Genomic DNA, 11,940 nt, shown 5'->3' on the forward strand with positions numbered 1-11,940 from the left:
AGAACCAGGCTATTAGTAGTGTGTTTGCCATTTCTAAGTAGCTCCTTCAGGGTGTTATTCTCAGCAAAGCATGCCGTTGCAGGAACCATCAGCATCCTGGAAAGGTATAAAGCCTCTTCACTATATATACTCATTTCTTTTTGTTCTTTCAAAACTCTCCAGTATGCTTGGCAGTGATGCTAATAGAGGTATGTCATCAGCATACATTATTTATTAACTTGTTTCTCAATTTTGATTCTGAAAATATCCTGATTTAGTCTAATTGCAATTTCACTGTGTTCCACAGGCAGTGAGTGTTCATACTGGGGGGAGCTGAGACGCGACCCTGTACGATTTCTTTTCCTGCTCACATGCTCTGAAGCTGACCACTTTGCTCTAAGACATGCATGTCATCTCATCACAAGGATTCAACCTGCTTCTGGGGAGAGAAGAGCCTAGGGGGTGGTGTCTGGTAGAAAGCAAAGGAATATCTTCATTCTAGGTGGTGGGAGATATTTTTCTGTATCTACAGCAAGGGCTGCTGCTGGAGCCATTTTATTCCTAAATAATTTAACTATATTCAAAGATAATCTGATGTTATTGTAGGAAACTGTATTTCTAATAAATTCCACTTGATCTGGGTGAATCAATTCAGGCAGCACATAATTGAGTCTGTTAGCAAGGACTTTAGCAAGAATTTTGCAATCAGCGTTAATTAAGAAGATGGGACAATAATTTGTGCATAATTCCGGATCTTTTCCTGGCTTGTGAATCAAAGTAATAAGAGCAGTGCTCTGACTGGTGGTGGGATGGTGTCATTAGGTGCTGATTTATAAGTACTTAGGAAGGTTTAATTTCATTTTGCTTCGAGCAGGGTCTCCCTGCCCCCATGCTCTTTGCTCAGGGTGTGCAGTCGAGATGGCAGAGAGCTTTCCTTTCTACCCTTGCCTGTCATCGGTGACCTCCTGCTTCCCATTTCTGGTTTTATTCTGTAGCCAAGCACCCTATTCATCCATCCACATTTTTCTTGATACTCTTATTTGAATTATTTGAAGTCAGGGACTCCATGTTATTGATGGTGTGTGGTGTGTGTGTAGTGTGTGTGGATGGTGTGGGGTGTGTATGTGGTGTGTAGTGTGTGTGCGTAGTGTGTGTGGGTGGTGTGTGGTGTGTGGTGTGTATGTGATATGTAGTGTGTGTGTGTGTGTGTGGTGTGTGTGTGTAGTGTGTGTGTAGTGTGTGTGGGTGGTGTGTGCGTATAATATAAAGCCAAAGGGTTGTACACAGCATCAATGGGGACATTTTTCCTGGATCTTCCTTCAACATGTCACAGGGTGGGTAAGCATCGGGAACCCTGGACAACAAGTCAGGAAACACAGCTGGTTTGTACACTGTTCCTAACTGGCTACTGACCAGTGAGGGGACACATGTGAGCCTGAAAGTCCCATCTGTAAAACCGCGGGCATCACGGCACATGGGAAGGGCACTGGATTTCTACCTCCTTCCAGCGGTGCGACCTCGGGGTGAACTCACCCTCTCTGTGCCTCATTTTCCTCAGCCGGGAAGGTGGGAAAGACAGCTGGCCTTGGGAAATGCAGTCCTCACCGTGGAATGATCCTTAGGGCTGGTTCCAGTTCTCACAGGCTCTGGTCTGCGGACCTATTCTCCCTGTCATGACCAGGCTGTGCCCTACCGTATTTCCCTGAAAATAAGACCAGGTCTTATACTAATTTTTGCACCAAAAGACGCATTAGGGTGTATTTTCAGGGGATGTCTTATTTTTTCATGTACAACAATCTACATTTATCAAATACAGTCATGTCATCTTCCTCTGGAACATCATCATAAGGTATTAAATGCGTCGTCTGGCTGACGATCTTAACTGGGGCTTATTTCCGGGGAAACACGGTATCTGGTGCCTTTGAGCTCATGAACCAGTCTCAGCAGCCTTCCAGGTGACGCTTTCCCCGCACACCTGGCCTGGAGCCCGCCATCCCTGTGAAGGCGGGGCCGTCTACACAGACCTCTGTTCAGTGCACCACAGCTGCAAAGGCAGCGGAGTTTTGAGAATCTCCTCCACACACAGGCTGTTGGTCTTAGGACCCTAGTTACTTCAACCTCTAAAGACCCTGAGAAAGTGGCCCGACTGATACCATTATTTTTTTTAAATGGGGAAATGAAGGTTCAGAGATGGACTGACAGGTTCAAGACCACACAGGTAGCTAGTCGTAGCACCCACGCAAGAACCCAGGTCACCTCACTGTGAGCTCCCGATTCCCCTCATGTCTCAGAGCTGCCCGCAAGGCTCACGCTCTTGTCATTGGTTTGGATATGAGTCCTTTGAGGCAAGAGTTGTGCTCGTGTACCTGACATCTGTTTGCTCTGCCCTGGGGCCAGTCCTCTCTGCCAAAGGGGACGGAGCAGTGGCTGTGCCCCGCCACGAATTCACCACGTGCTCAGCGTCTAGCCTGCTGGGGCGCCTGTTGAACGAGAAGTCTTAACGTGCATGCACAGGCCCCTCACGTGTTCACCGGGTTCATTCCCCAGCTATCCGCGCTGCTGGGTGAGATCTCTTAATAAAAGCCCAATTAGTATTTCTTTAACTTGCCTCCAAATGCTCAAATACCGTTACCCCAAACACAACATAATGCCCCTAGTTTTCTATTTCAATCAAGAATTCAAGTAGCATCTTGACTTGTATACGTCAGCAGCAAAATCATGAAATGCTGACATCTTTAATAATAGCAATTAGTAATCAGTTGTTTCTTAAGTAGTTTGATTACACCAGTTACCAAATTGTGCAGTCGATGCATTTGGGGGCAAGAAGGGTCTCCTCCCCCAGAGGTCCTTTCTCCCTCCCTGTGTTCTTGGTGGTTGGTGAACTGATAGGCATTGAAAAGAGGCAAGGACAAATAATGCAACTGTCACAATAGTAAACAGTAGAGATAGACTTGACTTTAGCAGAAAGGAGAATTAGATATTTCTTGCCAGGAAGACTAACCCCAGTAGTGTCTGTGGAAAAGCAGTCTGTGCCCACCCAGCTAACGTTAACAAAGGAGCTTGGCTCACCCATGCCAGACGTGGTACCCAGACTTGGTACCCAGACTTGGAGCTCCTTCTTGGGGCTTCTTGGTAGGCTCTGGATACCAACAAGGGTTAGGCAAGGATCTTGACCTTGAGTAGGTCGTGTTTGACTTTGAAATATTCAGTGGACATAACAATGAGCAAGGCTATGTGTTTCAGTAACTCACGGAGACTGAGGGCTCTATGCTCTCATGGGTGGAGGAGGTGAATGTGCGGTCGGGATGGGCAGGGGGTGGGCTTCCAATGGGGCGAGCCTGTGTGCGGGGGCTGGAAGGACAGGCGGCCTGGGTGAGTTGGGGAGGTGCTCACACAGCCTGGGATTGGGTGTCCTCCTGGTGGGGAGGTTCCAGTTGGGACGGGGAGGGTGGCACAGACGGGAGAGCTGATTATGGGTGAGTGTTGGGGTGCCTCACAGCAGGGGAAGTCCAGAGCTAGGGAGCGATGAGGAGCCTGAGAGGGGGCTGAGTGCTCAGAGCTGTTTCCACGCCCTCCCAAGTCTACCCACAGGAAAGCAGGTGAGTTGCGTCTTTCTGGGAATCCTGGTTGTGGACCGTCCTCCTGCCTCATGCTTGCCGCTGGCTGGCCACGTAGGGACACTGCGTTTCTGCATTTTATCTCATTATCTGCTGCGGCTAAAGTGTTAAGTTCCACAGGGATACCTGAGGGAATTCTCCAGAAAAAGACGTTGACACCATTGTCTCGCCCAGTGCCTTCTTTTCTTTATGCTTGTATTGTGAGGCTGACATGCATGCACTGAAATGTGTAAATTATTATTATTTTTTTCGTTCTATTTGGTGGGAGTAATATGTTCACAGACCAGTGAGCACGGACATTTCACTCTCCTGTGTGTTCATGTTGAGAAGCAGAGAGAATTGTTACTTTCCTTTTTCTTCTTTTTGTAAATTGCCATCTTTTGAACAATACCAAGAATTCTGTCAGCCAGGTTGCCCTCGGGCTGGACCACTTTCCCCTCTCCGTTCGCCAGGACGCTTTTGCCAGCACGACCCTTGGGTCCTGCCTCTCCTGGCCGGGGTAGCCCCTCCCAGCTCTGGCCCCTCACTTGGCCCAGCCCTGTTTTCTTGCGAGTCACATTCCTTCCCCTTCATAACCCTCCTTCCAGGATTTAAGTTCTTTACAGTGTCCATTCCTAACACGGGCTGCATTTCAAGGTGTTGCCCAAAGTTCGGACCACTCTTCAAATGTTCTAATGAGGCCACATGCATATTTGAATCCCAACAGCTCTTGTCCGGAATCAGGGATGTTCCCCAAGGACTCAGTGAGGCCTCGGGCCTATGTGGGCAGAGCTAAGGTCCCAACAAAGGCTCAGGGCTCCAGGGCCCTTGTCCAGATATTAGGAAAACCAAGGCAAAGAAGAAGCAGGAGATGGTTTTTCCCTAAAGTCTAAAGCAACTTGCAAATCCCAGGTGGGAGGCAGCCCAGGGAAGGCACCCAGACCACAGGCAGGAGAGGGACGGTCAGCCCCTGAAGCTCCAATCTCTGCTTTCTCTCTTCATCACATTAGAGCTTCACTCGCTAGTCCCAGTGTCCCATGCATGTCCTTTTGGGTGCACTTCCTGCATGTGTGAGCATGTCTTCCTGCATGTATGTGTGAGCATGTATTTGTGCATGCATGTGTGTGTGAGCATGTGTTCTTGCATGTGTGTATGCATATGAGCGTGTTTTCCTGCATGTGTACATATATGCACGTGAGCATGTGTGTGCATGTGTGAGTGTGCATATATGCATGTGTGCACATGTGTACACGTGCACATACACATACGTGTATTGGGAGGGAGTCTGTCTAGTGGATGGAGAGAAGCCCTGAGCATCCCTGAGGGTCAAGACGTCAAGACTAACACTGTGGAGGGCACATCTGACCAGCTGGATAATAATAGCACAATTCAATGAAAAGTAAATCTCAGGTCAGGGAAAATATTGTCAGCAAATATGACAAAGAGATTATATATATGTTATGTGAAGAAGTCTTACAAAGGGGCGGCTGGATGGCTCAGTTGGTTAGAGCGCGAGCTCTGAACAACAGGGTTGCCATTTTGATTCCCTCATGGGCCAGTGAGCTGCGCCCTCCACAACTAGGCTGAAGACAATGAGCTGCTGCTGAGTTGCTAGAGGGGCGGCCGGATGGCTCCGTTGGTTAGAACGTGAGCTCTCAACAACAAGGTTGCTGGTGCAATTCCTCCATGGGATGGTGGGCTGCGCCCCCTGCAACTAAAGGCGGCTGGACCTGGAGCTGAGCTGCGCCCTCCACTTCTAAGACTGAAGGACAACAACTTGACTTGGAGCTGATGGGTCCTGGGAAAAACACACTGTTCCCCAATAAAGTCCTGGAGATACACACTGTTCCCCTTCCCCAATAAAATCTTTTTTGAAAAAAAGAAGTCTTACAAAAATGACAAAAAAGATACAAAGAAATGGAGAGGTACTTCCCAAGGACCCAGATAGACAAGTCACCTGTGAAGAGGTCTACGTGAAAAAACAAAACCCCGTGGACAAGACTTTGTCGTGAGCAGTCCAGGAAGGAATGATGAGCAGGCAGCAGAGAGGACGACCAGGACACACTTATTAAACTGGCGATTTAAAGACGAGTGTAGTGAGACACTGGCACTCATTGTCAGAATAAAAGTCCTTTCAGAAAACAATTTGGAGAACTTTCTATCCCGGTTCAGATATACAGCTCCCAGGAATTCATCCTGAGGACATGACCCAAATAAGATAAAAGCCCTGTGCATGCTAATAAAGATGATAATCACGGCATTACTGATCGTGGCCGCACAGGCAGCAAAGGGTTCCCTCTTGTAGAAATTTGGTTGAAGTGTTTTGTGGTCAGTCACCTCAACAGGTGATTGAAATTCCGACAGCAACATGTAACTTACTCTACATGTATTAACTTGTCGGAGCAGGACACCAAATTCTATCTAGGACCTGGGTGTAAGGAGGGGTCGTTTACACATGCAAACGGGCTAGCTGGGAAAAATGCGGAGAAATCCAGCCACACTGTGCTAGGATGGTGGTACCATGGATTGATTTTTCTCTTTTAAATTTTTTGTGTCGCACTCTAATTGTTGCCTACGCGACATACACAGTATATACAGCATGTGTGCGTACAGATACAAGCATCAGAGTCCAGCACATAGCGTTCTCCTTTTCAGCCAGAGGCAGTGCTCTCACCCCCCGCAGTGGCCCACTGGTCACACACACACGCGCATGCACACACGCCATGGGTGTTTAGTTTCAAACACAGCAGATTCATCCTGGCTGGTTACCTAGGAGCACCGCGGGGGGCAGCTGCGCTGAGGGGTCTTTCATCCAATCGTCGTTTGCCAGTTCGATCACAGCGTCCACGTACCTGACTTCGGTGCAGAGCAGGTTGCTGACTCTCTCCTCATCCTTGGCGTCCAGGGCGGACTTTAATCTGGTCACTAAGTCTGAGCTGAGGGGGTAGTCGGGACAGCGGTCAGAGCCGGACATCGCGACGCTGTGTGTGTGTTGACCAGACTTTTCTTCTCAACTGAGTCCAACGTTAGCAGCTGTGCCCTAGGGTGGTGTGGGTGTTGCTATAAATAGAAGAAACAGGGCTAGTGTTACAGCCAGTGGGGAGGGCCACCTGCCAGCAGCCCTCCCCACCCCCTGCTTCACAGGAGATGGGAGTTAACCTCCCCTGAGGCCTCAGTTAGGGATTTTTCTAGTGATTGGGCAGAAGATGTGCTTGTGGTAGGGGATGGGGAGGAAGGGGGGACAATATGTAACAGAAAGCTCTCAGACATGCTGTTGAACAATGTCCTCGAATCAAACGTGAGACTCTGCCCTGAAACTTGAAAAGCCTCTTCCTGAGACTGGGCTTGGAGCCTCTGTTCTGTTGAAAGGAACATTTTGTGACGTTCTACAGGACACACTTCTTCGTTTCATCTAAAAAGGGAGACTGGCTGACTGTAAATTGGACATGTTTTGAACTGAACGGAATGGAGTGGAATCTTTGGTTTCCAAATCTAGAGATGGACCGGCTAGTCCCAAGGAGACAAAAGCATCACATAAGTGAACAAGGAAAAGCAACCTAAGTGTTCGTGGCAGCTTCCGCACCCCTTAGGGCTGGTAAACTCTGCTTAAAGCACATGATTCCGCCACCCATGGGAGTGGAAACACCTCACGTTGCTTTCTGTGCATTCCTGGGGGGTGGGAGGGCTTTTTTCCTCATGATCTCTGTCTCTGGTGCCCCTGGACTTCCCACGGCAACCTGGGCCCAGAACACAGCTGCTCCAGCAGTTAGCCTGTGTTTGACCAGCTGAGGGGCCCAGGCTGTGCCATATAGCTTTTAAAAAATTCACTAGTTTTTTGATTTTTTTTGAATGGAAATATGAGGTGTGATCAAACAATGCAGTGAATGTTTAAATAAAAAAAATTTATAATCGTAAAAGACACATTGCCATTAATCCCCCTCAAAATACTCCCCCTCGCTTAGAACACACTTTCCCATCGTTCTTGCCACTTTCTGAAGCAGTTCTGGAAGTCCTGTTTTGTGAGTGTCTTTAGGTGCGCTGTCATGGCTGCCTCGATGTCCTGAATCATTTTGACTTTGGGGAAGAGCCAGAAGTCACACGGTGCCAGAGCCACTGAATAGGTGGATAAGGACACATCGTAATGTTTTTATTTGACAGAAATTGCCATAACGGAAGCGATGTGTGACACGGAGCGTTGTCCTGATGGAGGATGGTTTACGGCACACTTTAAAACACACCTACTCTCAACCGTAGCTCACACCCGACTGACTGCACCGAACAAGTTGAAGCTTGTCCCACACTGTTACTAAGGTTCTATGCCCCAGTTCTGATGTTGAAGATCCCTGCCTTTCCGTGGGATGGCACTCGGCAGCAGCATTCACCGTATTTTATGATCACAACAGAAAGATTCGTTGTCACACATCGCTTCTGGTACGGCAATTTCTGTCAAATAAAAACATTATGGTGTCCTCATCTGCCTTATTCACTGGATGTAGCACTGTGAGACTTCTGGCTCGTCCCCAAAGTGAAAATGACCACGAAAGGTAAATGTTTTGAATTGATTCAGGACATCGAGGGACCCACGACAGCACAACTAAAGGCACTCACGAAAGAGGACGTCCAGAAGTGCTTCAGAAAGTGGCAAGAACGGTGGGATAAGTGTGTTCTAAGAGAGGGGGAGTATTTTGAGAGGCCTTAATGGCAATGTGTCTTTTATGACAATACGTTTTTTAAATTTAAACATTCACTATATTGTTTGCTCACACCGCGTGTATTTGCCAAGTGCCGCGGTGTTAGGTGAAGGTGTGCACCGTGCTGACCTGATGCATTTATACGTCGCAATATGGTTGCCATTGTCGTGTTAGCTCACGCCTCTGTCACCTCACTCGACTGTCATTTCTTTTTTTGTGGTGGGAATAATTACGATCTGGTATCTTACCAAGTTTAGTGTTTCTAACACAACACTGTCCATAATTACTATGCGGTGCATTATATTTCAGCACTTGTTTGTCTACGAGGTGCATGTTTTGCCCTTAAACCACACCTCTCCTAGTCCCTGAGGAGCTTTTATGCAGCCTTCTCCACCTTGCACCCCATCTTACCACCTGTTCCCTGTCTCACTTTCTCTCGTCTCCTCTTGTCATGGTTCATTTTATGTGTCAGCTTAGGTAGGCCATGGTGCCCAGATAGTTGGTCAAACATTATTCCGGATGTTCCTGCAAAGGTGTTTTTTCTTTTGGATGGAACTAATGCCGAAGTCGGTGGACTTTGAGTAAAGCAGATTACCCTTCGTAATGTAGGTGGGCCTCGTCCAATCAGTTGAAGGCCTGAGTAGGACAAAGACTGATGTCCTCTGAGCAAGAGGGAGTGCTGCCAGCAGATGGCCTTTGGACTCGAACTGCAACTTTTTCTGGGTCTCCAGCCTGCTGGGCTTCCCCGCTAATTTTGGACTTGCCAGTCTCTGTAATTGCATGAGCCAATTCCTTAAAATAAATCTCTCTCATGCACACACACACACACACACACACACACACACACACTTTCTGTTGGTTCTGTGTCTCTGGAGAACGCTGACTGACATGGCCTCCTCTCAGCTCCCATGTATGACTTTGCAGGTTCTGTTCCAGGTACTGACACTTTTCCCAACACGCGTGGCATCTGCATTCAAGCAGCCAGCCCTGGGTTCCCGTCCAGTGTCCGCTGTCCTCTCTTCCACCTAACAGAGCCTGCGTTTTCTTTGCTGTGACTCTGCCTGGCCCCTGGTGATGAATCTTGTTGACGGAGGTCAGTCTCATTAGTCCTGTCTCCTTTGCCAGCTCCTCAATGTGTCAGACTCACTGGCAACCAGTTCTGGTCAAGTAGTGGCTGGCACCTCCTTTTCCTTTCTTCTTTCCTTGGACACAGACAGGATGTGTGGAGCTGTGGCAGCCATATTCCAGCCATGAGGTGACAGACAGATGAACGGCCAACATACGAAGGAGACTGGGACAGAAAGAGGGGGAGAGATGGTGCTGCGATGGCTCCTCTTTGTCCCTGCTCTGGGCTGCCAACCCCCAGGCTTCTTGTCTTTATTCCTGCAGCACTGTCCCTGTGTTTTCTGTGACTTGCAGCTGAAAGTTGATATAGGTAGTGTGTTCCCTCTGCCTTGAAAACCATGGAAATGTCCTGGCTTCAGTCTAAAGAGAGACAGCAGCAATGGCCCAGCCTGTGGTAAAGACCATGAGTTAATTCCCCCCATGTTTTCTATTCTTTGGTTACTGGACTCCTGCTTTCCATGATAAGCCCTCACAGGTGCTGCCAGGACAGCAGCCAATCCCAGACACCCCGAGTCAAGAGCAGGGCCATCAGCAAGCAGGCAGCCAGGGCCACATGGGACTGAAAAGAAACCCTGACAGAGACATTCTTGGAATTACTGGCAACGGGCTCCCCCAGGAAGGGAGATGTGAGCTCAGTGGGTCAGTCTTCAGTTCGGAGGTGTGAGCGGTGTGCTGACAGTGTCGTCGGCCCCTCGTCCTTTCTTCGGCCAAAGAATTAGGAGTTTTGAAAGAAAATTTGGAACCCGAATTCCCAAGCGCAGAGACTTTGCAGCGCCAGATGCCTTACATCAGAAAGACACGTGACAGCAGCACATTTGTGTAAATAGAAAAAGAGGGAGGGTAGTGGCCACAGGACAATTATCGGAATCTGGGTAAGGTAATGTAAAGACATAAACCGAGAATGATTAGAGATTGCTATCAGACTTCAAATCAGAAGGGAGGTAAGACGAAGCAGTTGGTAGGCAGATAATAAGATGACAAAGCCTCAGAATACGGCCCTCGCTGGTCTTAATTACGGGGCTGTCTGCTGGGTGTTCAATCAGAGGCACATACTCTATGCTAATGATTCTGGCTAATTTTGTTACAATGTAATTCTTTATCAACCCCGCTATGTATAAATTAGGAATTTAAATGTAACTAACACAAATTATATTGAAGGCAACATGAATATTTTTTATTTCGGTGTGACACCTTCTAATCTCTATTTCTTTACCTTTCTTTTTCGATTATTAGCTCATGTGACCCCTGCCCCGCCCCCCTCTCCCCCCCCCAGTCTCAGCCACAGGCTGAACTATATCACCCGAGGAGGAAGGAAACCAGCACCAGTGTTTCCCCCCTAACTTCTTGGAAATCTTATATTTGACTTTTTCCTTCTGTGACCGACCTTGCCTCTATCTAAGCAATCAGTGGAGACAGAGCCGGCTTTCTCCGAATCAGATAGAGGTCGGTCCCTTCATTGTTCTACCTTAATTTTCAAATAATCCTCGGAAGGCACCATCATTCACATATTTTCAGTGATATATTGTATGTGACTTACGTCAAGTTATGTTTACAAATGTGTTTAGATGAGGACTAATAGCACAGATCCTCACAGAGAAGCCTAAATATTTTCTAGAATTTTCAGTGTCACACGGTCTGTCTTCAGTGAGGTCAGGCTGGTGTAAAAGTTTGGTGTAGCTGTGCAGAGCCCACAGGCAGGCCTTCAGAGACTGCCAATTGGAACAGTTTCTCCATCAGTGCTCAGGCTTGTGAACTATTTTGCAGGAAAATAACTGCCTGAACGGGTACAGTGTGGGTCTAGCTTAGTCTCAGCACCGTGTCAGGACTTAACATCAGCGAGTCAGTCACAGTCTGGGAGAAATGGTCGGTCCTAAATACTCAGACCCCGTTCTGACTTCAGGGTAAGGGACATGCCCTGTACATATCCAGATAAACTCAAAGTAACCGTGGCATGGTTCCAGGAAATGCATCTGCTCCTGAGACCATTTCTTCTTTGAGCCTGAAATGCCCCTGTGTTTCCTGAGGTCCTGGAGAGCTGCTCCTTCAACGCAGGCTCCTGGTCAGTCGGCCCCTGGGCACTCTTGGCTCATGTCTCTCTTCCAAATCCAGCTGCGCACCTACCAGGTTGGTGTTCCATGGTGGCTACCTTCCCAGGCCTCGGCGCTTCCATCATCTCTCCCCCCACTCCTGTCTCCGTTACTGTTGTCTGATTTGCGGCTCACCTGGCTCCCAGCTCCAGCAACACACTTGTCTCTCTGTGGTCAGTAGCTCTCCAGTTTGGCTGAAGATTTCCCTAAATTCCTTTTTAAAGCATCTCTCATACATGTCCAGCTTGACGGTTATCACCAAGACATTTGTGTGACTGTATTTACCGTTGTGCGGAGGGACTGGCTTGCCCAACAACCAGCCGGGCTGCGGGAGGCCACTTTGTAAAGTGGCATTGTTCTGTGGCCTTAGCGGGCGACTCTTTGTGCACTGAGAAAACAGGGCCCCTTTCATTTCCTTTGTGTTGTAGAAGGCTTGAAGCAACGTGATGGGATGTGGGCACA

At 48.3% G+C, this 11,940-nt stretch overlaps 1 protein-coding gene across 1 annotated transcript in view; it reads right to left on the reverse strand.

Moving 5' to 3' along the window:
• Nucleotides 1-6,549, reverse strand: part of ASB18 (ankyrin repeat and SOCS box containing 18) — a gene marked incomplete at its 5' end in the record, with an annotated part of 56,485 nt that extends 49,936 nt beyond the window's left edge. The window contains 1 exon segment of the mRNA XM_081051927.1: nucleotides 6,345-6,549. Coding sequence (XP_080908053.1) covers nucleotides 6,345-6,549 — 205 coding nt within the window.
• Nucleotides 6,550-11,940: the final 5,391 nt, after the last annotated feature.

Source organism: Rhinolophus hipposideros (genome assembly GCF_964194185.1).
Source record: "Rhinolophus hipposideros genome assembly, chromosome: 6".
Taxonomy (NCBI): Eukaryota; Metazoa; Chordata; class Mammalia; order Chiroptera; family Rhinolophidae; genus Rhinolophus; species Rhinolophus hipposideros.